This window comes from Sinocyclocheilus grahami, unplaced genomic scaffold (assembly GCF_001515645.1).
Source record: "Sinocyclocheilus grahami isolate Dianchi unplaced genomic scaffold, SAMN03320097.WGS_v1.1 scaffold304.1, whole genome shotgun sequence".
Lineage (NCBI taxonomy): Eukaryota > Metazoa > Chordata > Actinopteri > Cypriniformes > Cyprinidae > Sinocyclocheilus > Sinocyclocheilus grahami.
Window position 1 is genome coordinate 717,343 of NW_015505483.1, and position 24,285 is coordinate 741,627.

Here is a 24,285-nt window from a genome sequence, read left to right on the forward strand (position 1 = left end):
ATATGCATTGTATGCTGTTAGTATTTTAATACTAGGTTGATTGGTTTAGAAATGCTGAGGGGTCTGATATGTCCGTTTGTCGTGCCACAGCAAGATTAAAGTCTCCGTCTCCTCAGACAGCCTTTCCCAACGCCTCCAGTCCTCCTGGCCTCATCTTATTTGTTTTAATTAAACCAAAGCTTCCAGCTTGGCCAGGAGTAGAGAATGATCTCTCTTTCTCTCTCTACACTTGCTAATATTTCAAAATCACTCCACCCAGTTTTCATGCATGTTTTTCTCTGTTCTTGTTCATGCAAACGGTTTATGAAGGATGAATGACAGGATGCATGCCCTTTTCCCCATCTTTAATGTTTGCATATGAAACGCTCGGTCGTAGATTTTCAGTTTTTTGCGTGGGGGTGAAAAAATGCAGCCGAGAGCCAAAGGGAAATGGAATCATTCCACATCAGGAATGCAGCGTCGCATGCTGGCTGTTTCCTCTGGGCCGTGGCCCCGCTGGTCCCTGAGCTGTCGTGAGGGTTTGCCGGAGCATGAGGTCTCGTTGCTCACGCGCTGCGACAAAGCACAAAGCCCTGCATTGTTGCATATCTTTAAAGCACAGCACACACAAACTTGATATTAATGCATTTATTGCCAGGTTGCCATCGATGGTCCCTGAAAACAATAACTCGCAAGCTCTGCTTCCAGAAATAACTCAATGAAGATGTGGAATTGTTGTATATGTTCTGCAAAAGTCCCACTCCACAAAGGTCATCAAATGTGATTTTGTAACTTTACACTATATTTCACTTTTCGTGATGATAGATCAATTACTGAAATCTGGAAACTGGTTGCTGGAATAAACCTTGTAATGTTTGGAAACGCTTTCTTAAGTGTTTAGATTCTTGTGCTATATGTATTCTGAGATAAAAGTTCAGAATTGCAAGATATAGACTTACAACAACCTCACAATTCAAGGAAAAATCAAAAGGCGAGATATAAACACAGTATTCTTACTTGGCTCGCAGTTTACATCTCGCAAGTCCGAGTTTGTCTCACGATTCTGCTTTTATTTTTCACCGAAAGATAAAAAAGGTAATTGCGATTTGATTTGTTTTAATCGCACAATCTTTTGACTTTTCTTGTCCGGATTAGGAGTTGACAAGTTAGCAAGTAAATTGCAAGTCGGAAATGCTAGAAAAAAGTATGAGACTCTAAAGTATAGAGTCTTCATGCATCAAGGTTTAACCTGCATTTTTGATCTTCCTTTCAGTTGGACCCTCTTCCTGAAGACGTGCTACAACAGAGGCCGAACCCCAATGCCATTCACTCCATGGAGAAAGTTCTGGAAGTCCACAGTGAGTGCACACAAAGCTTCACAGTTTATTCATTCACCGTTGACCTGATACATGTTGTACACAACTGCTGCGGCAATTATTGTAGTATAGTCTATTTTAGATAAACGTACCCCTGAACATCCTGTAAGAATTGTGATTGGCTGCTTACATGTCAATTATAAGGAGTCGTCTTCTTAAAGCAAGCAGTTTTTGGTGAGAATGTTCTGCAGTATAAAGCAGACTTTATGCTGTGTAGTCATAACTCTGGCATGCATGTGATGTCTTTACATGTTACTTGACGTCTCGCACTTGTAAATAAACTGCTTAGTCATGTTTAAGGCTGAGCTTTGACTGTGTTTTGTGCTTAGGTAAATACTGGCGCTCGCTGCAGAGATCTGCCTCGACTCTGGGATACTCACTGCTGGAGGCTCAGAGATGTGAAACTGAAGAGGCAGAGACGGTGACCGCCATGGCCTCCCTGTCTGTGGCCAACAAGCACATGGGAAAGAGGTGCAGTTATAGCTATGTGTGTTTGTCAAATGGCACATTCCACAAATTTTGGGTTCCTTTACTTGTTTTTTGTTGTGAGAATTATTTGATGTGTTATACAGTATATATATGTATATATATATTCGTACATACATACATACATACATACACGTGTATATATATATATATATATATATATATATATTTATTTATTTATTTATATATAAAATTAGGATTATATTATACACTCTAAAAAATGCTGGGTTGTTTCAACCCAATTTGGGTCAAATATGGATTAACCCAACTGTTAGGTTAAATTTTGGTTACATTTTTAAATTAACTTTTTAACCCAATAGTTGGGTTAGTCCATATTTGACCCAAAATTGGGATGAAACAACCCAGCATTTTTTAGAGTGTAGTTCCATTTAGAATCTATTATATTCATTTTAGTTTTCATTAATATTTTGAATCAGTTTTTATATTTTCCATATATATTTCATGTTTTTTTTTTTTTTTGGTTAAAGTTTTAATCATTTTATTTGTTTTTGTCATTTTTAGTAGTTTTTGTTTTTCTTATATAGGACTACATAGTTTTCATTCATTTTTATTACTGATTTGGTTTTAGTTATTTTAGTACACAAAGTTAAACTGAACTAAAGAGGTGAAATGTTGCATTGACAATTAGCTGAAATAAGTTTTATAGTTCATTTTTGTTAACATGTATTATATTTCAAGTAATGGAGTTTTTGTTATGGTTTTAATTTCAGTTTTAGATAACTCTAATAATAACCCTGATATATACACTACCGCTCAAAAGTTTGGGATCAGTAAGACTTGTAATGATTTTTTAAAGAAGTCTCTTGTGCTCAAGGCTGCATTTATTTGATCAAAAATACAGAAAAAAATGGTAATCTTGCAAAATGTTATTACAATATAAAATAATGGTTTCTATTTTAATATCCTTTAAAATATAATTTATTTCTGTGATGCAAAGCTGAATTTCCATCAGCCATTTCTCCAGTAGAAAGTGTCACATGATCCTTCAGAAATCATTCTAATATGCTGATTTATTATTAGAATTGTTTAGGATCAATGTTGGCAACAGTTGTGCTGCCAAATATTTTTTGGAAACTGCGATACTTTTTTCAGGATTCTTTGATGAATAAAAAGTTAAAAAGAACAGCATTTATTCTAACAATATACATCTTTGCTATCACTTCTTATCAATTTAACACATCCTTGCTGAACAAAAGTTTTAATTTCTTTCAAAAAATGAAAGAATAAAAATTTACTGACCCCAAACTTTTGAACGGTAGTGTATATTGTTAGAAAAGATTTATATTTTAAATAAATGCTCTTCTTTTTAACTTTTTATTCATCAAAGAATCCTAAAAAAAAGTATCACAGGTTCCAAAAAAATATTAAGCAGCACAACAGTTTCCAGCACTGATAATAAATCAGCATATTAGAATGAATTCTGAAGAATCATGTGACACTGAAGACTGGAGTAATGATGCTGAAAATTTAGCTTTGCATCACAGAAGTAAATTATATTTTAATGTATATTAAAATAGAACATTTTTATTTTACATCATAATAATACTTCACAATATTACATTTTTTCCTGTATTTTTGATCAAATAAATGCAGCCTTGATGAGCATAAGAAACTCCTGTAAAAAAAAAACATTAAAAATCGTTATGATCCCAAACTTTTGACCGGTAGTGTATATGTTAATATATTATAATTTTACATTATAAAAATAAATATTACAAAGAAAATGACAAAACCGCAGCAGAAAATCAGTCAAAACCAGTTTTAAACTATTCAGACGTGTCTCAGCATTTCTAAACGTGAATGAAAATAAATAAAAACAATTAATATAATATTTAGTTTGACTTCCAAAATTATGTTAATGTTAAGCACCTCCTTTCATTCACAATTTGCTCCAAAATGACTTACAAATGAGTCTCGGACTGTATTTTGTATCTTATTCCTGGAAAGTTGCATATGTTTGCTCATAGCATGCCTCCTGAGTGTGTGTTTCTGTGACCCCGTGAGTATTTCTGGTTGTGTGATGGGACAGCAGTGTTCTAGAGGTGCAGGACAGGTGTGTGCATGAGCGTTGATAAGCAGACAGCACTCTCTGAATGTGCGGGGCAGACGTCCAGCTGCGTCAGGCTTCTGAGAGACACAGTCTGCCAGAGTCCTAATTGAAAACACTCAGGCAGCATTGAGCACAGATGCTTGAGGTTTCTGGACCTTCCTCACACACTCACACTCTTACACACATGTGTATTCATGTGCCCAGCACAGGTTCACACTCACATTATTTCCTGTTATTCCTATTAGGGGCCAAGTGCAGAAAGTGTGTTGACACCTATTATAAGTGTTGGTTTTCCTAGTTTAATATTCTGTGTTTTCTGGCTGGGCGTTTGGCACACTGGTTATGGAGGGTCTCAAAACTCTTTGTGCCAGTTTCGGAGTCTCTCAAACACTCTAGTGCCACCAGAAAACGTTTTAGCTTATAACTTTTTAAACAAATGTATTTTTGTCTCTCCCTTGATCCTAAATTCCGTTATTCTGGTGGTCCTCCTGATTTCCTCCAGAATTCTCAAATAGAACGCTCAAGTTATGTATGACTCCGCCATGCACCATTTCTGTCTTTTACCATGAATTTGCATCCTGTTTTTACTCATACAAAACTCAGACTCGGATTTTAATGTCTTGCACCTTTCTCCAGAAACACCTGCAAATTTGACACCAAACAGGAAGTAATGCATTCATTTTGAAATGAACATGTACAGTGATCCTAAACGTTGTACATATTGGAAAAATATAATTCCATTGGAATACAATATAATCCAATTGCTGTGCCTATATAAAGTCAAAATGGGAAATCTACGCTATTTGAATATATAATTAATATATTAGCACCACCTTACTGAAGGATCCCAAGTAAAGACTTTTTTAAACACATTTTTAAATATATTTGTGAGTTTTTATTGTTAACTAAAACGATTAAAATATTAGTTTATATTGGATGAAAACTTATATGAAACTAAGAAATGTATGTTGCCTTAGCAGCTAACTGAAACAAAATAAGTTCAATTAGTTCAAAAAGTACTAAAATTACTAAAACTAAATTAAAAAAGAAAGAAAAATAGAAATATTTAAAAATATTATTAAAAAAGACAAAAACATATCAAAATTGCTAAAACATTAAACTAAAATTAAAACTAATAATATCAAAATAAAAGCTAAAATAGTATATAAATAATACTAGAATACATGAACATGGGTGTTCCCAGAGGCAAGGAAATCTGGAAATATCTTGGAATTTTAAAATTGCAATTTCCAGTTCAATATTAAAATAAGTCGAATCTTAAAATCATGAACATTATATAGTGAATATAAATTTCCATTGTACTTGTCAAGGTTATTATAGTTAACTAAAAATTAAATAAAACATTTTTGTTGCTTATATATATATACTGTATATATATATATATATATATAAACTATAATAGTTTATATATATATATATATATATATATATATATATAAACTATAATAGTTTATGATACAAAATGAAACAATGATACAAAAATAACACTGGTAATTGTGCTTGCCTCTAAAATATTCAATTAGTTATTACATTCAAATTTATTTGATTAAAATCCCAAATATCATGGAGTGAAAAGATGTGGAAACTTTTAATGTGTTTTGCTATGTCTCCCCACAGGACAGAGGAGGAGCCTATGGAAGAGGAACCTCCATTGTAGAAGGTCCGATCGACTGCCTTGGTGACCTTCTCGGCTCAGAACCTCTTCAAGTCCTCTGATGTCGCTCTACTCTCTCTATCCGTTTCATTTTTTATCCCACGATGTGCGCGCTTTGAGCACGGGATCTGAAACGGCCTGAAGAAATCTCTGTGACACCCAGAGCGCGACAAACATCTCAGCCGTGTTAGTCTGTCTCTGTCCGTGGCAGAACGTCCAGGACTGTTAAACCTGGTCTGTCCGCAGGGACGCTTAACTTTTGAGCAGGACATAGACTCACGTTTCATTGTTAGATGTGAGAGCTGGTGCTTTCGACAAGAACTTTTTCATTATTTTCCAGAGCCACTATATGACTGATTTCGGCTGTTACGGCCTACGTTTTTTATTTGTCGTCTCTCTCTGTTCGTTGTGTCTGTCTTTCTTTTATTCTTGGAGAAACAATTGACTCGTTCCTTTCGCAATTCGAGTTACTGCTTCACGAGGGTGGACGATGTGATCGGGAGAGCGATCGAAGGATTCTGGGAAGCCCGACGGAGAGTCGACAATGCGAGTTTGTGCCTTTTTCAAAAGATGGATCCAGAAGAACATTGCCTTAAACTAGTTACAGGAGGGAAGACGTTTCGCCGTCTCGGTATTTCTTGACACGCGACGGTCAAAGGCTGGCCTGAAGAATCGAGAAACCCTCAGCATGTTTACCAGGAACTCCCTGCAGATATCTTCATGTTTCACACACATTATGACCTGTTTTCTGTTCCTTCATTTTTACTGGGCTTGTGTTGGACGTTACATGACTCTAAGTGTCACTGACTAACAAACTTTAAGGTAGTTGCCAGCGATCCAAGGGCAAAACGTTCGATTGAATTCTCCAGCGCTTTAGACGGCAAGCCAATGTAGCGTCTCGTTTCAACTCTTAATGACCAAATACGCACTTCCTCCTTCTCCGAAAAGTTGGTCAGCATGCAGCTTTCCATCTGCCAAATCGTAGTTTAACAGCGCCAACAAGCATGAGTTTGCTGCCAGCATATAGAATAGGGCTGCGATGACCTTGCGTCATACGATTTGTAGTTCGAGACAAACTTTCTATTTTTCCTTCTCACGACATGTTGTACTTTTATATAGCCATGAATGTCTAGTATTCCGGTTACTTTACAGTTAATCAAAGGGCACTAGCGTATCACTACTATTATTCTACTCAGCAGACAGTCAATTTTATTGACACCTTCGAAACAAGCGGAAAAGGGCTGGTTAACGATTTTAAATGTACCACTGAGCCTTCAGACGTGCCACCTGGTGAGATTTAGTGCTGGTTTCCTGCCGTCGGGCCTGAGCGAGGAGGGTTATGGGCCTTTCGCTAGGGGCAGGTGCTACCGAACATGTGCCCGTCACATGACACAATCCAGGAAGTAGCGGGACCACCAGCTTCCACTCAGAAAACAATCGTAAAACGCCTCTGAGACGACTGTGATACTCAGACAATCTGCATGGGACATTGACGTAGTTTCGAAGCCGCGGCGGCGTTTCGAAGCGGTACATAGAACTGTATATATACGCAATTATGCATGCTGACAGTAGATCATTTGGCTTGACTTTGATTGTACATTGAACTTTTCGATTCTGGACTGATGAAGAGGCGATAATTTGTTTGACAGCCCCTGACTCGTGTTTAGCCTCTCGGCAACTACCTTTGGCATTCTTTTTCTGTGTGTCATGTTCAATATGAGACGCATTAAGGCGGGAGATTTGACTCACCGTTGCCATTGTTCCTCGACTTCATTTTTATATATGCCTGTCACGTATGACTACTTCACTTTGGGTTGGTGCCCGTTATTTTCTTGTTCATTTTACTTGCGCGTTTGTCCTGTATTTTTTGTTGTTGTTTTGTTTTTTTTGTACTTTTTGGATTATTTACTTGTTCATTTGTCAGTCTTTATGTAGTAGTTAGTTTCGTGTTTTAGAGAGTAACAAGCCTTTTTTAATTGGTTTTTATCTTGTTTTTTTTTGTATGAGGTGGGAGGGAGATGCTTTTACTTTGTATAATGATTCCGACAATTGTGTATTTACTACGTTCTGTTCATAGTAGATTTATATTACAAAGATCTATAGATATATTATATATTATAAAGATTGCAGACTCGAATAAGAGAACTAGTATTGCAAAGTGATATATTTCAGTATGTCTCTGGCTTCGGCCGTCGCTGGTTCCACTGAAGGCACTGTTTATTGGTTTCATGCATTCGCAGTAGCATTACTCTGGCACCGTAAACTCTTGATCAAACGGATCTTCGTGGTTCCAGGCTTCAGTTTGCTCTTTAAACTCTAAAACAAAAACATTATGGACTGACACTGTACATTTCCATTGGTAAAAGTCCATTTGGATAGACCAGCTAGAGTAGATGCTGACATCACAGTGATCCTTCTGTGGGGTACATCTAAAAAATGTATTTTAGTTATTTTAGCGTATTTTTAAATGGGTTTGAATTACTTTAACCTGTCAACAACATGTCCAGGTCGTATTTCACCTAGAAAAATACTTAAGAAATTGCATTTTGCTTTAAAAAAAAATGAGGCCAGCAAAACAGGATCAGCCAATGATGTGAGTTTGGGGGTGTGGCTGTCTGTTTGTTCCGACCAATGACAGACATGGGAGTTTCCAAAATAAGTGTTTGAAAATAATCATTATTTGGAGGTGTAGAAATGATACACACTTAAAAAAAATGGTGTAGAAACAATTATCTCTCAGAAATTGCTAGTAAATTTCACAAATAATACGTTAAATGAAATTTTGAAGTAGAACAACTGAAATCGTTTTTTCTTGTAAAACATGCATTAAATATGAAATAATAAAATGATTTAAATCTAAAAATGTTTGAGAATTAACAAAAAACTGAAAAGTAAAACGTCTTTTTAAATTATGGTGGTTGAAAATGTGCTCAATTATCATGAAAATAATTTCACAATGCAAGAAATCCCCAAAATAAGCTTCAGTTTCTTTATGCCAAATATAATTTCTTATTTACCTCCTTTTGATTTTGGGGTGAAATGCAACCTGGACATGATTTTGTGAGATTGTTAGTGTTTTATTTTGCGGTAACGATATCAGCGATGGTTCTCTGGGTTTTTTCTGTTTTGTCAAATCTTGTTACTCTTATCAAGCACGATCTATTTTGGGCATTTTTACAGTATCATATCCAGACCAAGCCCATCTAATCTCATCTGAATTACTTTCAAGAATGAAGTGCGAAGGCTGACACTGATTTGAAAGTGTCCCGGAAATGTAAAGCGACATTCCCAAAGAGTCTCATAATAGTAATACTCAACCGGACCATCACTACAAACCACTCTGCAATAATACTAACGGCAGCCTATCAATACAGTCTTGTCAAAGGGACACTTCAATCCGGTTCATCCGTTTTGTATAAAAACAAAAACTGCATTTGTTTTTCCAAATTTTTTTTTTAAACCTTTCTTGTCATTCCTGCTAATTTGCCATGAGGTCTGGCCAGTTGTTTATCTGCAGGCCAGGGTGAAGTTTCTTTCATTCTCTTTCCTTCACAGCTGTAGATTTCTGCATGGTTTGTGCGTCAGCATGCCTGTCTGTCCTTGTAACATATTTGCACAAAGGAGGAACACGGGAGGGTTGAGGCTTTGGAGAACGCATGGGATGGAAGCTCTTCTTTCCTCCTCTGTTTCTAGTCAGTACACAGACGGATTGATGCTCTTGGTGTCCGACGGATGTGCTTTTTACTTGTTTAAAAATGGAATGAAAGAAAAATGACTTTTGAATATTTTACAACAACAACAAGAAAGTTATCTAGCACTTGTGACATACAGACTATAGACTTTATTGTATTCATGTAGAGCATTGTTTTAGGTGAACTACACACTATGCCACATGTTAGACTGTCTTTCGTTTCTTTTCTGGTTTTTTTACTCTTCCTCGGGACGTATTTTTGGGTCTGGAGGAAGACTAGGAAAAGATTAGGGTCGTTCCTTTAGAAACATCTGGAATCATCAAAGGGCTTTTTCCAGATGCTTGTCAGATATATCTTCAGTTTGTCCAAAAGGAGAAAAAAAACACTTATCAGCCAGTAATACCTGTGACCACTGTGGCTCGAGAACAGTTCTAGGTTTACAAAATGTAAGAAATGCATATTATTTTTGTCACTTTGTTTTTCCATTGTTATAATAGAACTTTTCTTGGGACCTTTGCTCTAACGTTTGTCTTTGACATCAACTATAAAGTTCCTTGTTTTTGAATACCACAATGTCTTGTTTTTTTATTTCCGAGCACATTCTTTCACTGAATGGATTTACATAATGCAATCAGGAAACGGGGCTCCAATAATAACATTAAAATCATTTTAGTGATTTAATGCCATATTTTCTATTAAGATCACTTACTTAGGTGAGGTCATTTTTCTGCTCTCATGTGACATCATTCTTTTATATTCTTTGATCCCCATTTTGGATTTATTGTACACTGTCATAACTTGTAGTGCATGTGCTCTTTCATACGAAAACCAGAAAACGTTGGAGGGATGGACCAGGGCTTGCTTATTTATTTATTCTCAAACTACAACAACTTTACCTGTCATCTTTTGTTTGTTTGTTTATTTATATATATATATATATATATATATATATATATATATATATATATTATTATATAGTATAATATACCCTCTTATAAATATAACCCTCTTAAAAACAAGCAGACATCAAAGCAATATTATGAAAATAAAAAATATTAGTAATAATAATTATTGCTGATTTGAAAGCTAATAATTCTGTATTATCTAAATTGTTTGAAAATCTGTGGGTTAATTATTTTATTTATTATTATATTATTATTATTATTAACTAAATTATACATTGAATATTCATACTGATAAGCATGTACAGATATCTGCATTCATAGTGTTTGTCTAAATATTTGGCTAATTTTATCATTCTTAAAAATTCCCCTGAAATGCTTGGAAACACGCAGCGTTACTCTGTGTTGACGTCATTTGAACTGAAACAGGAAGACAGGGCGGGACAAATCAAGCAGCCCCGCCCCTTTTTAAATAGCCAATAGCGTTCGTTTATATCACAGCTTGGGCTAGAGCCATTGAGCTCCGTAAAACCACATTTGACCAATAGTATCCAGCCACAATCTCATCCATATTGCTATAAAATATAGCATTCTGTGTAGAACTCAAATAGCTCCGATACGTTTTGTGGTCTGCGCCGACTCGCGCATGTGATCCGCTCCGTGCTATCGTGTCTCTGGACCAGAGCAGAGTGTGTGTGCGGTGGTTAGCGTGACACAGCGCGAAACCAGACTTCTTTTTTTCATCAATGGAAAGCATATTTACACTGTTTGAATCGTTCCCTGTCCCCTATATAGTGCACTACGTGCCATTCACTGTACAGAAAATACTAATTCTGTGGACAAGTGACCGATTTCAGCCACGGCTTCAGCGTCTAATTTATAGTGTAGGGGTAGCGCTTTGGATTCTAGAGAGCATTTGATTGGACAGAAAGTTTGATGAGAAGCTGAAGTACGATGTGACGTCAATAAAATCGTTGAGCCGTTTTGCCGGAAGTGACGAACTGCAAGCTTTGAATGCTTATATCTTCTAAATGCGAATTTTATCTCTGTTTTGGAGCACACTGCCTTATAGATAACCTTAAGACTAACATATTGATACTAACTCCCAAAAAATTTCATTTTGATGTCATGGGGACTTTAAGGTTAATTGTAAGACATTACTAGAGATTTCTACTCAAAAGCTGCACAGCACTTGAGAAAAACATCTACAGGTAAATCAATGCTCAAGCATTCACCATCATGCATTGTCTACAGAATGCACCTGTAGTTTATCCTCAGCATTTTACTCAACATGAAATGCTTTTTAATCAACAGTCAGTCAGTCAGTTTAGTCAGAATATCTGCCGTTGTTAAACCTCATTCATTTCAGTAGGGTCCATGTTAATGTGACCGCTGTAGGAGTTCCTGTCACATTGTGAAGGGGCTAATGGTCTGTGTGGTGCTGAACGCTGAGCTTTTCTCATCATTTTACACTGTAATTCTGCGGTGTGCTCTTGGGCGACGGGGACTTTTTGTAAATCTATTACATAGCAAACAGCAGTGCACCACAAGTGCTGTTCTATGAAAAACTGGAGATGAATTGTTTGTGGGGACAGCAGGGCCGGGATGCTCAGATGTCCCACAGTGTGTTTAAAGCCTGTGGTTTATAGTCACAAGCATCAGTTCCCGTCAGTTTGCCTGAAGCACAGAACTTTAGCGTCAGACTCTGAGAATATATTTAAACTATATATTTTAAATGTACATCTTTGTGCTGAATATACCTGCCCTAAAGCTACAAGATAATAGGGATCTTTTCAGATTTACCAGAATTTTTTTTTTTTTTTTTTAAGGTTAAATATTGAAAATGGAAGACGTTATAAAATAAATATTTTTTTATCTTTAAATACATTTATGTTTGTAAATCTTTGAATGACAAATAAGTAAATGAATGACACTGATCATGTGACTTTTTGTACAGACAGTCAGATATTGTTTCAATGAAGCTCAAGAAATGCATGCTTATTTCTTTTCACGCACATTGTTGTGCTGATAATATATTTTTTATGAAAAAAAGTGTTTCAAAAGATGCAAAATAGAGACATTCACAGAAGGTAGATACACTGCCATTCAAAGGTCAGTAAGTAAGAAATTAATACATTTATTCAACGAGAAGAGTAAAGTGATCAAAAGGGACAGGGTAAAGACTTTCACAATTAAAATGCATTAAAAATGCTTTCTTTTGAACTTTCTATTCATCAAAGAATCTAATCTTGAATATGGTTTTCGCAAAAATCCATTTTCAACATTGATAATAATCATAATGTTTCTTGAGCAACAAATCAGCATAGTCGTCAACATAACACTGAATGCTGGAGTAATGATGCTAAAAAATCATAATTCATTTTTAAATATATTAAAACAGAAAAGACTTATTTTAGATTGTAATAACATTTCACAATATTATTGTTTTTGCTGGGTTTTTGATTAAATGGTGAGCATAAGAGACTTTCAAAAACATAAAAAAAAATCTTAACCCCAAACTTTTAAACAGTAATGTAGATGTTTATGGAATAATTAAACTGTTGTTTTAAAGTCATTATCTGTTGTATGTCACAAAGAATGTATTTCAACGAAATAAAAAAATATATCAATCTGGATTCAAAAGTGATAATTATATAAATGGGCCACTTACATGCATTAATAAGGTACATTTTGTTTATTATTTATTCATTTAAATAAGTATTGAGAGGTGTAACAAAAATAAGGATGATGTTGAATATATTTTCAAAGAAATTATAAAAAAGTACCATAGTACATGAATATAGTATCATTTAGTTCTCTGGTATCTGATTGAGGTATGGCATTTTTGTGGTGAAGGCCTGTGTTTTGAGCACTGCCCGCTCTGTCCAGGCGAGGGCAACAGGGAGGAGAGCAGCTCACAGTAGTCACGACAGGGATTAGCAGCTCATTTAGAGGAGACAAGGTTCAGATGTCTGTCCAAATATACAGGAGCACGTTAGAGCCAGATAAATCCAGCAGATTGACCACCGCAAACAAAAACATCTCCCTGATCGCTAAGTGGCAGTCAAATAAACAACCGTTAGAGCAGCTAATTCCAGTTCAGCACTGCTGAATCTCGACTCTTTAGTCATAACGCAGAAAATATGCAAACAATGTCGCTTATGTCACAAAGCAGCGTGTTTGAATATTCATAAACCTGGCACCCTGAGAAGTGATGATAAACCGAGGGCAAGTGTGAAAGGAGACGCGAGAGACGATATTTACCGTCTCAAAGAATCCTCAAAATAGAGCGGCATCACAGTTCCCACAAAAAATATTATGCAACACAATGATTTCAGCACTGATAATAATAAGAAATGTTTCTCGAGCAACAAATCAGCACATTAGAATCATTTCTGAAGACGGAAGAAAATTCAGCTTTTCCATCTCAGGAATAAAATGTATTTTCAAGTATATTCAAATAGAAAACAGTTACTTTGAACAGTAATAATATTTTACCATTTTTACTGTATTTTTAATCAAATAAATGCAGCCTTGGTGTGCAGAAGAGTCTTCTTCCAAAAACCGACCCTAATTTTATGAATGGTAGTGTATATAATATGCAATGAAACTATTGTTTTAAAGTCATACTCTGTTTTATATTTCCAAATGATCAGAAAATCCAACAGGAAGAAAAAAAAAAAATGTGGAGTAAAACTTGATTTTATCAATGATATTTAAAGTGAGAGAATTGGCCAAAACGTCGCTCTGCTTGCTAAGGAGCAATCAAATAAACAACCATTAAAGCGGCTAATTCCATTCCAGCGCTGCTGAATTGATTCTTTAGGTCAACAAGCAGAAAATATGCAAACAATGTCGCTTATATCACAAAGCAGCGTGTTTGAATATTCATAAACCTGGCACCCTGGCAAGTGTGGCATGGTTGAGCTAATAAACCAAGCGCGAGAGACAATATTTACCGTCTCGCGGATCGACATAAGGTGACGTGATCCCCAGGAATGCGTTCACATATTCGGCTCCACGGGAGTCAGTTTGAGGTGAGTGTCAGTGAAACGTTTAGAGACTGTCAGTAGAACTGTTGACCAGGTCGCTGAACCCCGTGACCTTTGCCCTCCGGCTCGGGGTCAGGTAAACCCAGTGCGGTCTCCACGTTTGATTTAAGACCCTGAACTCTTTCCCAATTGGGTTTCTACACGCCATCCATTCCCACAATAACCCCATCTCGGAGAACACAAGACGAAAAACCTCTAGCTAGTTTCTGACAATTTGGTCTGCGGTCACACGATTCAATGTTGCTCTCTCTCTAGCTATCTTTCTCCTTTTTTTCCCTCATCCCTCTGCTCATCCTCATTTGAGGTGGCTCAGTCTGTCATTACGGTCTGCTATATTAAAGAAGGGCCTCCCTTAGAGCGTCGCTTGCCACTTCTCTGCAGTTTTTAATTGTGGCTCTGAGGTGGTGGATGAAGGCAGCTGCATCTCAGAGCCAAATTACAGATCAGCCTTACAGAGCCGGAGTGATATGACACAAGCCGTAAGACCTGCGCTTCACCCTGTGGGTGTGGACGAGTGCTTCTCCTCAAATTTAGACTGTAAATCGCATGTTCAGATTTTGACTGGATGAGCCACATTCAAAGCTGCTGTATAATAGGCAATAAGCTCTCACCTGTGCTTTCTATATTAAAGTCAAAAGGTCATATGTGACCCTGGACCACAAAACCAGTCTTAAGTCACTTGGGTAAATTTCCATGAAAATATTTTGTACATTTCCTACTGCAAATATATCAAAACTTCATTTTTGATTAGTAATATGCATTGCTAAGAACTTAATTTGGACAACTTTAAAGGCGATTTTCTCAATATTTAGATTTTTTTTGCACCCTCAGATTCCAGATTTTCAAATAGTTGTATCTCAGCCAAATATTGTCCTGTCCTAACAAACCATAAATCAATGGAAAGCTTATTTGTTCAGCTTTCAAGTGATGTATAAATATAAATTTCTAAAAACGGACCCTTATGACTGGTTTTGTGGTCCAGGGTCACGTATGTCATTTTACTTAATCTGTCATTTTTCTGAGTAAAGTAGGGGAGGGCTTGGTTTTATCCATTGAGGATTGATAAGAAAGTTTGAAAAGGGATTTGTGATGTCAATGAATAGGACAAACATATCAAGGGTGGAAAAAGTTCGATTCTGATCAAACATTATCAAGAAAAACATACGTTTAAGGTACAATCATTAAACATTGGTTAACATTAGTTAGACATCATTCATTAAAAATATATATTTTTAAATGTATTAAACTATTCAATTTATGAATCTATGTTTGTTGATTTCTACACATACCAATTTATTGTTAACATTTCAAGTTGTATAATTTAACATGAGCTATTATTAATAAACAACAAAAAGTGTATTTATCAAATAAAATGAATTCCGTAGGAAAAAATAACATTTATGATACCTAATGCTTTTGATAAATTGAACCTTGTACAGTAAAGTCTTACCACATACATTCATATATATTTTTTATATTATTGTATTTAAATAAACACAAATTAATTCTAAAGGCCTAAACATCTATTAAGAATGTAAGTAGAATCCATTATGATTTCATGTTTCGGTCAGACTTTATTTTAAGGTCCAGTTCTGCTATTAACAAACCATTAACTATGACTTTTGCCTCAATAAACTACTAACTTGCTGCTTATTAATCATTAGTAAGGTAGTTGGTAGGGTTGTAGAAAATGGTAATGCAGAATATGTGCTTTATAAGTACTAATAAACCACCAATATGTTATTAATAGGCATGCTAATAAGCAACTAGTTAATAGTAAGAATTGGTCCCTAAAGTGTTACTCATGTTTCAAACAGCAAATACAAATTCTATAATGAAGCTTTTCACAGCAATAATGCTATAATTACTATTGCAAATAATTTCAATATTTAATTTTAATGCATTTATCCAAAAATGTAAATTCTGGCATAATTTACCCTCATATCATTCGAAACATGCTTGCTTCTGTGGAAAATAATTTCTCAGTGTTTTTTTTTTCTCCCCTCCCATATAATAATAGCCAACTGGTAACAGAAACCGTTTGGTTACCAATATTCTTCAAAATATCATCTTTTGTGTTCCACAGAAATAAGAAAGTCGCACAGGTTTGTTTGGGACAACATGAAGGTAAGTAAATATGACAGAATTTTAATTCTGTGGGTGAAATATCCCTTTAACTATTGAAACTTTTGAGGACCATGCCATTTGAGGACATGCGCTAAACTGATTTTTTTAGACTGTCCTCTTTGTGACGTGCTCTGTAACACACAACCTCTCATGGCTTATTGTTTTATTTGATCATCTGTCCAGCCATTTGATAATATTTTGTCTGAAGACGAGGATGTTGATGGCACTTGTGATGTGCCGAGTTTGTTTTATGCTCAAATATTTCCAGAAACTGCACGCTTGTCCTCCTGGTCGACTGTCATCTTCAGTCTCGCGTGTGCTGTGTTTTGAGAGCTGTGTGCTGTTTGCTTGTCTTTGCCGTGTTTAGTCTAAAACCAGTGCCCACCCGAGAGCCTACAGGGAAGACATATCTGTGTACAGACCCATGCCCCGCACTGCAGGTGCTGCTGCCCTGAGAGGAAGCAAACGCAGGCCCAAAGTTGTAGGTTTACACTCTTCTTATTTCCTACTTGATCATTTTCAATATTGACATAAAGAACCTCACTGTTTGATTCTGCTTTGCATGTGAAGACAAGACTGTCATAAATGTTTACCATCACAGAAAAGAGAGCAAAGAAAGGTGTCTCTCTAGGGCCGCGCCATATTTTTCTCATTAGGTACTCACACAACTTTTTAAGAGCGCACACAAACACAACCCACATCAATTTATGCCTGTTGTGTTAGTCCAAATTACACAGGTGACCTATCCCCTTCCGGCGGTATGAGATCAAATAAATGGAGCGGGACGGGAGGGAATCTACCCCCTCGGAGCAAGTTTAATTTCAGCCCCCCTTCAAATCGTTCACACCGCAATTCCCTGCGGCTGCGCCAACCGTGTAAAGGGACTGTATGTTTTATCCCGCTGCCTTCACATAAGGAAGTCATTAACATCTCCGTGCATCTCTGCTCTCTAATCTAACTGAACTGGCGTTTCATCCACCAACAACGCAACAACAAAAATATAGTGAATTATGCATTTATCTCAAATAGATAATTAGTGCTGTTTGCTGAGGTAAGTATCACTATTACTACTGCATATGCTTAGTGATTTGAATAAATCCCTAAAACTAAGTAGGCTATTTAACTTTAGCACATAACATGTCCTGCACCGCTAAGGACATGACACTTTAGTAAAATCCTTAGGGGCCTTTCAAACAAAGTTTTTACTTTTAAAATGCAAGAGGCAAGGAAGTGGAATGAAAAAAAAAAAGAACAGGGTCTAGAGATGCGTTTTTTTTCATTTTAGAACGCCATGCCATATGCGAAACACGAACGTAACAGTCAAACATGTCCACCTTGGGCGTGTTTACTTAGAAAAAGAATGAAAAAGCAGCACTGTGGAATTCAAAAAAGGTTCTAAAAATGCAACGCTTAACTTAAAGGGGTAGTTCACTCCCCCCCCCCCCCAAAAAAAAAATTTGAGTGTTAATTTACTCACCTTATTTCTTCAGTAGAAGAGTGAAGAAGACTTTTAGCTGAAACCATGGTGCTTGGTAATTCACAAAAAGTCAGCAGCTACCCCTTGAGAGAGAAAAAAGCATATCAGGGAACACCAAATGAATACCCTTGGTTCATGACGATACATTGAGGTCTTATGAAGCAAAACGATTGGTCTGTGCAAGAAACTAAACATTATTTAGTGCAGTATTACCTGTATTCCACAGCCTGCAGGCAAACTGTAAGAAGTGATGTCTGGTTTGTGGATGAATCAATCTTTGGAACTGGTTCTTAGCAACTGTATGCTTGTTTGTTTACCTTGAAATCTAAGTTTCAAAATCATTCTGATGGTACACTGACTTCTAATAAGGCGAATGGCTTCTGTTTCTTTCCCACGCTCCCTGCCAAACTTCTGTTCTGGAAGTATGTAGGTTTGTTGCGCGGTATGAAATTCCTCAAAAAGGGCGGATTGCTGGAAACAAATGCACGTGTATTGCTATGCACAGTAATTAAGACAGTTAATTCCACTCATTTAACTGTAGGGGACTCCAAAAGTGGCAAAAATAAATAAAACCACATACAGTTGGTTTAAAGAGGTTCAGCTTTACAAATAAGCTTTACGTTTTTATTTATTTTTTGCCCCGCCTCTCACATTTTTAAAACGTTCTCTGGGTGAATGGCCCCTGATAGACTGATGCATGGACCTCAGCCATATGTATATAGGACTTTTTTTGAGTTATGCATCCACAAAGCAACACACTGCACTGCAGTCTAGTTAAATCCAATTACTGTATTAGATATGTTTATCTAATAGAGCTCTTTAAAAACATTGCATTTCATTTTGACTGTTTCTTCTTCTTTCTTTTTTTTAAGTCAAGACATTGATATTGCTTAATGGAGGACAAATATACAACTTGACTCCTCACATGTAAGATATTACAATGCAGAATCGCAAACAGAAACTTCTCTTGTTTTGAATATCATGTTTTATATGCTTCATAGTTACCAGCAGAGGGCTTTAATTCATGAGATGGGTGGGCTGCAAAAACACACACGTATCTCTCAATCTTTCCGTTTGTACATACATCTATCTTTCTTTCTATCAGCTCTCATATATGTGAGTGTATGTGTGTGAGGGAATCGGAGTTAAATCTGACTTTTTGTCTTAACCAGGCATGACTGGGAAAACCCAAAAATGCCACACCATTTTGTGGGTTGATTTGTTTGTAAGTAATTTGTCGTCCACACTTAAAGTGAAAACACTGCACAATGCAATGATATTTGACAGTGTTGTATTATGTGGTGTCAAGCTCCACCCACATTGAAATCTTACTTGTCCACATGCTCCACTTAGATATATATTAAATATCAAATATGTTCTGATTGGTTATGATTGTATCAAACTGCACAGAATTTTCACTTTTAGTGTAGCTAGCCAAATTACTTGCTGGAAACTAGCACTGTGCTTTTGTATAGGACATGGTGTATCGGTGGTTTGTATCATAATGAGAGAATAACAGCTCCTCACCTCAGTAGCCTGGTGTGACCTTTCTTCTAATGAAGAGGAAAGTGGTCTGGTGTGTGAGTGTGCCATGGTATGAACCCACAGACGAGACGGGATCAGATTACCGCAGCCGGTGTGTGAGCTATCGTACCTTAGCTAACCACTGAACATTATTGCATGTTGCCTGATCCAGTTAAGGTGATGAATTTCTGTTCTTTTAGCTCTTGAAAGTTGTGTATAAGGCCATTGTTTTTGTTATATTTCACAGCTGCTCTCGTTCTACACTTTGAATGAAGGCCTGAGACTGAATAGAGATGCTGGTGAATCATAATAAAGAATTATGCAAAACTACTGATGAATGCTGAGTAAGAGCCACATCAGTCTGGAGGTAATTTCCATAGCCTGGTCTGCATGTGTACAGCAGCATACCAGCTTTTACAGCCACTTTAGTGTTTTAAGCCATTTTCTTGTCCAGTTCGATTCTGCCTCCAAGAGCAGCGGAAATCTCCCCAGCGGTGGAAAGACTGGAGGAATTTTAGAGAGGACGGGGGGGGAGTGATTGTGGCTGAGTAGTGTTTTTGGTGCTTCCCAGGGTGAAGGAAGAGGTGGTGTTGCTGGCAGTGGAAGACTGAAAGTCTATTCCCTCTCACAGGTAATGGATGATAATAATGATAATAATAAGCATCATTTGTATAGTGCTTTTTTTCATTTCACAGTGAATAAGCACATGAATGAAAACTACAAAAGTACTGTTTTTTTTAAACTGAGCTGGACACCCCTTTGCTGAACGTTTAAAATAGCATAGAATCTATTTGAAGGTTATTTATGCCTTTTGTACTTTGGTTGTTGGTAAAGTGTTACTGCACAGTTGCTAGGGTGGTTGCTAGACAGACAGATTGTTACTTAGCTGGTTGGTTGTTTGGTTAGTTAGAAATTACCCATTAAGGTAGTTGAAAACATCGTTTGGAATCATCCTTTAGAGTCTTTTAAAATGTCAGTAGTTAGGAATCATCCATTACGGGCTTTGATAATGTTGATGGCTAGTTAGTTAGTTAGGAATCATCCATTAAAGTCTTCGATAATGTATATAGTCAGTTAGGTAGTTAGAGATCATCCATTAGGGTCTTTAAAAAATATAATTAGTTAATTGGTTACTTAGTTAGGAATTATACATTAGGGTCTTTGAAAGTTTCAAATTTAAATAGTTAGGAATCATCTGTTAAGGTCTTTGAAAATTTCAGATTTCAATTGTTAGTTAAGAATTTATTTATTTAGTGATGAATCATTTAGGGTCTTTTAAAATGTTCAATAGTAAGTTGTTAGTTAGTTAAGAATCATCCAATAGGATTTTCAAAAACGTCAATAGTTGTTAGTTATTTAGTTAGTGAAGAATCTTTCCTTAAGGTTTTTAAAAGTTTCAGTAGTTAGTTAGGAATCATCCATTAGGGCTCTTTTAAAGTTTTGACAGGTCCCTGGATGTCCTGATCTTACCTCCCACTACAATTTTTTTCTTCTTTTTGTTTTGTTTTTCTTTTTTTTGTCTTCCCTCTTTTCTATGTATGTGATGGTCTAGAGAATGTTTGAACTGTTCTTTTCCACCATAATCCCTTCCTTTGGATTGTTTATACTGAACGTAAATATCTCCACCTGTTGTTCCCAGATGAAACTCTCTCAGTGTACAGCACTTCCACCTGTGCTGGAACACCTGCTCTATAGACGCTTTGTCCCAGAACGCATGTTCGTAACACTGTCTGAATCTTCTGTTCTTCGACCATGTCCTGATTTGATCTGCTGGTCGGTGATTCAGCACAGACGTTTGTATGCGATCTAAGGCCAAACATGTGCTGCATTGCCACGTCATCTACACTAGAGCACGGATGCTGTCCTGCGGGTTCGTATATTGTACACGTGGAGCTGTTTTAGGGCAAGAAGGCCCGGAGAGCCTTAAAATCAGCATTTGAGTGCCCTCACAAGAATAGCATTTGCTATACAAACTTTTGTTCGCTGCACATACTATTATGAAATATGAAAGCAATAATCCACACAAAGCCATGGGTAATTATTTGAGATATTTTGAAAAAGCATTGGAATCTAAACACTGTACCCCATTGAATTTCATTTTGTGGACCAAAAACCATTTTTCAAAATATTTTATTTTCCACAGAAGAAAGAAAGAGGTGAATTGGGGGTATTTGCCTCTAGCTTCAAGTTTAATAGTAGAAAAAAAATCTTCCACTAAGAATGCTAATATAATTCATTAGGCCCACTGTAGACTGTTTATGGTGTAGCTTAGCTCATTAATATCAATGCGAAGGCCACAGGTGTGTTGTATTTATCAGCGTTTTACAACAGTTTTTAGTAAGGCCAACCAAATCAGAAGTTCGACTGAAGTTAGAGAGCTAGCAGAATAATTTTTTAGTCTTTTAGTTGCTTATATTTCCTCTGTAACTTATAGTTTACTATCAACACAGAAGGTAAGAGTAAGCCACTAAGGTGGCAGCCTACAAATCTGATTCCAGCCAGGGCCCACCCCCACAGTGTAATGTATCCTTGGCATTAGCTTGAACATGAAATACTTTCTGCGGCGCATGCAGCGTAAACCTTTACTTTATCCGCTTTACTGCAAATTAAAATTTTGTTGCTTTTTCCGTCTGATTTTACGGGAAACATCTGGGGCCCGCAACTGTGGCCCGAGGCATTCTGGCTCAGAAGGAAGGCGGGAATAATGAGACATTATCAAACACGCTGCTGATGGATACGCACTCTCCCTTAACACACAAGCTTTTTTATTTTTTTTTATTCCATGTGCCTGGTGTCTGTTAATGATGGAATATATCCGAATCTTTTTTCGCGAATCGGTTCTTTCTGCAAAAAAAGATTCAGTGATTCTTTTACGTCATGACGTTAGGTCTATTTAATCACGGCTTTGCATGTTACTTGCTCTAAAACTTACCAGTAAAGCCTTTTGTAGCCACATGTTGCTGTTTCTTTAATTTTTTCCTGATTCAATTTTTATTTATTGTAGTTTCATTCCTGATTTAGTGATTTAGAACCTGAATAGAATTGTTTATACATTAAAAACTACTTTAAATTACTTACATCACTCATCAGACTCAGCTGACTCAAAACATCCTTACTGATTCAGTCCGATTCGTTATTGGCCTATGTGAACGAATCTTTGAGTAGAATTCGTGAATGAATCATTTTGTGAACAAGTTTAACCGCTGCATTATAAAAACATCCTATTCGAGATCCGAATCGGACATCACTAATTGAGACGCACTCTCCATTAATGCATTAACCACATATCTCTTTAAAATATTGTTTTCTTTCTCCAAAAATTGTGCGTCTCAGATTTTTAGTCACAGTGTTGGGGGTAATATATTACAAGTAACGCGAGTTACGTAATCAGATTACTTTATTCAAGTAACTAGTAAAGTAACGCATTACTTTTTAATTTACAAGAGAATATCTGAGTTACATTTAATTATTTTATTTATTGATTGATGGCTCTCCTGTCCCCATGTTGAGGTTACTGTAGTTCTAAAATAAATATGAATATGCATTAATTAATCTCACTCACAAAAAAAAACAAAAAACAGATTCAGTATTCCTCAAAATGAATAAAAATAATGCAACTCAGAATATGACGTAAACCTGCAATAATTAAATGTTAAACAACACAAATATCCTTTATGTATTTAATCCCATTCTATTAAGCAATGTCTTTGCTCCTGACCTTCGATGATCCAGTTCAACCGTACTAATAAGCAAAAATTACTCTAGACGAACATTTATGTGTCTTTTTTTATTGCTGAAGTGTGTTGAAATTTCTTCTTCTGCATTCTACTGTACGGACGTAAATTTACATTTCCTTCAGCCTGAGGCTTATTCATTTCACATTTGGTGTGAAAAGGCTTTTATATTTGCCAAAAATATAACTTTTTAATTTTAAAAACAAACAAGCAAGCCCTGTCCAGATTTGAAAAGTAGCGCCAAAGTAACGTAACGCATTACTTTCCATAAAAAAGTAACTAAGTACCGTAATTAGTTACTTTTTTTATGGAGTAATGCAATATTGTAATGCATTACTTTTAAAAATAACTTTCCCCAACACTGTTTAGTCATAGCCTAGGCTATGTAAAATCGTTGTATTTCTGTTTCTGACTGGGAGATTGACAGACTAGACGTGTGAACCAATTTTACTGTATCAAACCCAAAAGTGCTCTTGCATTCCGTATAGCCTACACTGTTTATTAATTGTTGCTCTATGCGCCAGATGGACGTCTTTCCCCCTCTGTGTCGTGTCATGTCGCGTCTCGACGTCAAACAGCTCTCGAGAGCCCTGCGTTCAGTTAGTTTCCGCTGCGGTTGCAGAGATTTGCGCAGGTGCACAGAATAAAGGGTGTGTATCTAACTGGCTGGTTCTCACTCTTCACCAGTTTTTTTTCTCTTTGGGTTTCCCCGTCACCACAAGTGAACATTTAAGAACTTTTATTTTTAAACTGCAGCTGTTTTCTCGTACGCGTATCTCTGTATTTGGGTCAATGGCCAGTAGCCAATTTTGTTTGTCAGTAAAACGACACCTTTCCTATTTTCAATTTTTGAAGTAAAATTAATTTTCACATTTTTGTAGGGGTTAATAAGGTCTAACTGCCCTGAGATTATAAAAAAAAAAATAAAAAAGTTGACTTATTGTAGCCTAGCATAATCTTTTATTATTATTTCCTTTAAAAAATAAGCACTGAAGCAATTATGTTTTAAAACACTGACTTTTAAAATAGCTACGTTTGTGAAATCAAAATAAGTGTGGCTTAACAAGCATGCAGGAAGTAATTTTGTTGTCATGTGACAAGAAAACCATAACACAGAGAGAGGACCTTTTGTACTTGATGGTTACACCACCACATCATTAGAGTCATAAAATCCCTTTTTTTTTATTGAA

General features: G+C 36.2%; 1 protein-coding gene across 1 annotated transcript in view; it reads left to right on the top strand.

Moving 5' to 3' along the window:
• LOC107601379 (histone deacetylase 4-like) overlaps nt 1-8,150 on the top strand; it is a 200,749-nt gene extending 192,599 nt beyond the window's left edge. Inside the window, exons 24-26 of the mRNA XM_016293542.1 lie at nt 1,253-1,337; nt 1,685-1,826; nt 5,551-8,150. Of these exons, the coding sequence (XP_016149028.1) occupies nt 1,253-1,337; nt 1,685-1,826; nt 5,551-5,590 (267 nt within the window). The 3' untranslated portion in view covers nt 5,591-8,150. The remainder of the gene's footprint in view (nt 1-1,252; nt 1,338-1,684; nt 1,827-5,550) is intronic.
• The last annotated feature ends 16,135 nt before the right edge of the window (nt 8,151-24,285 follow it).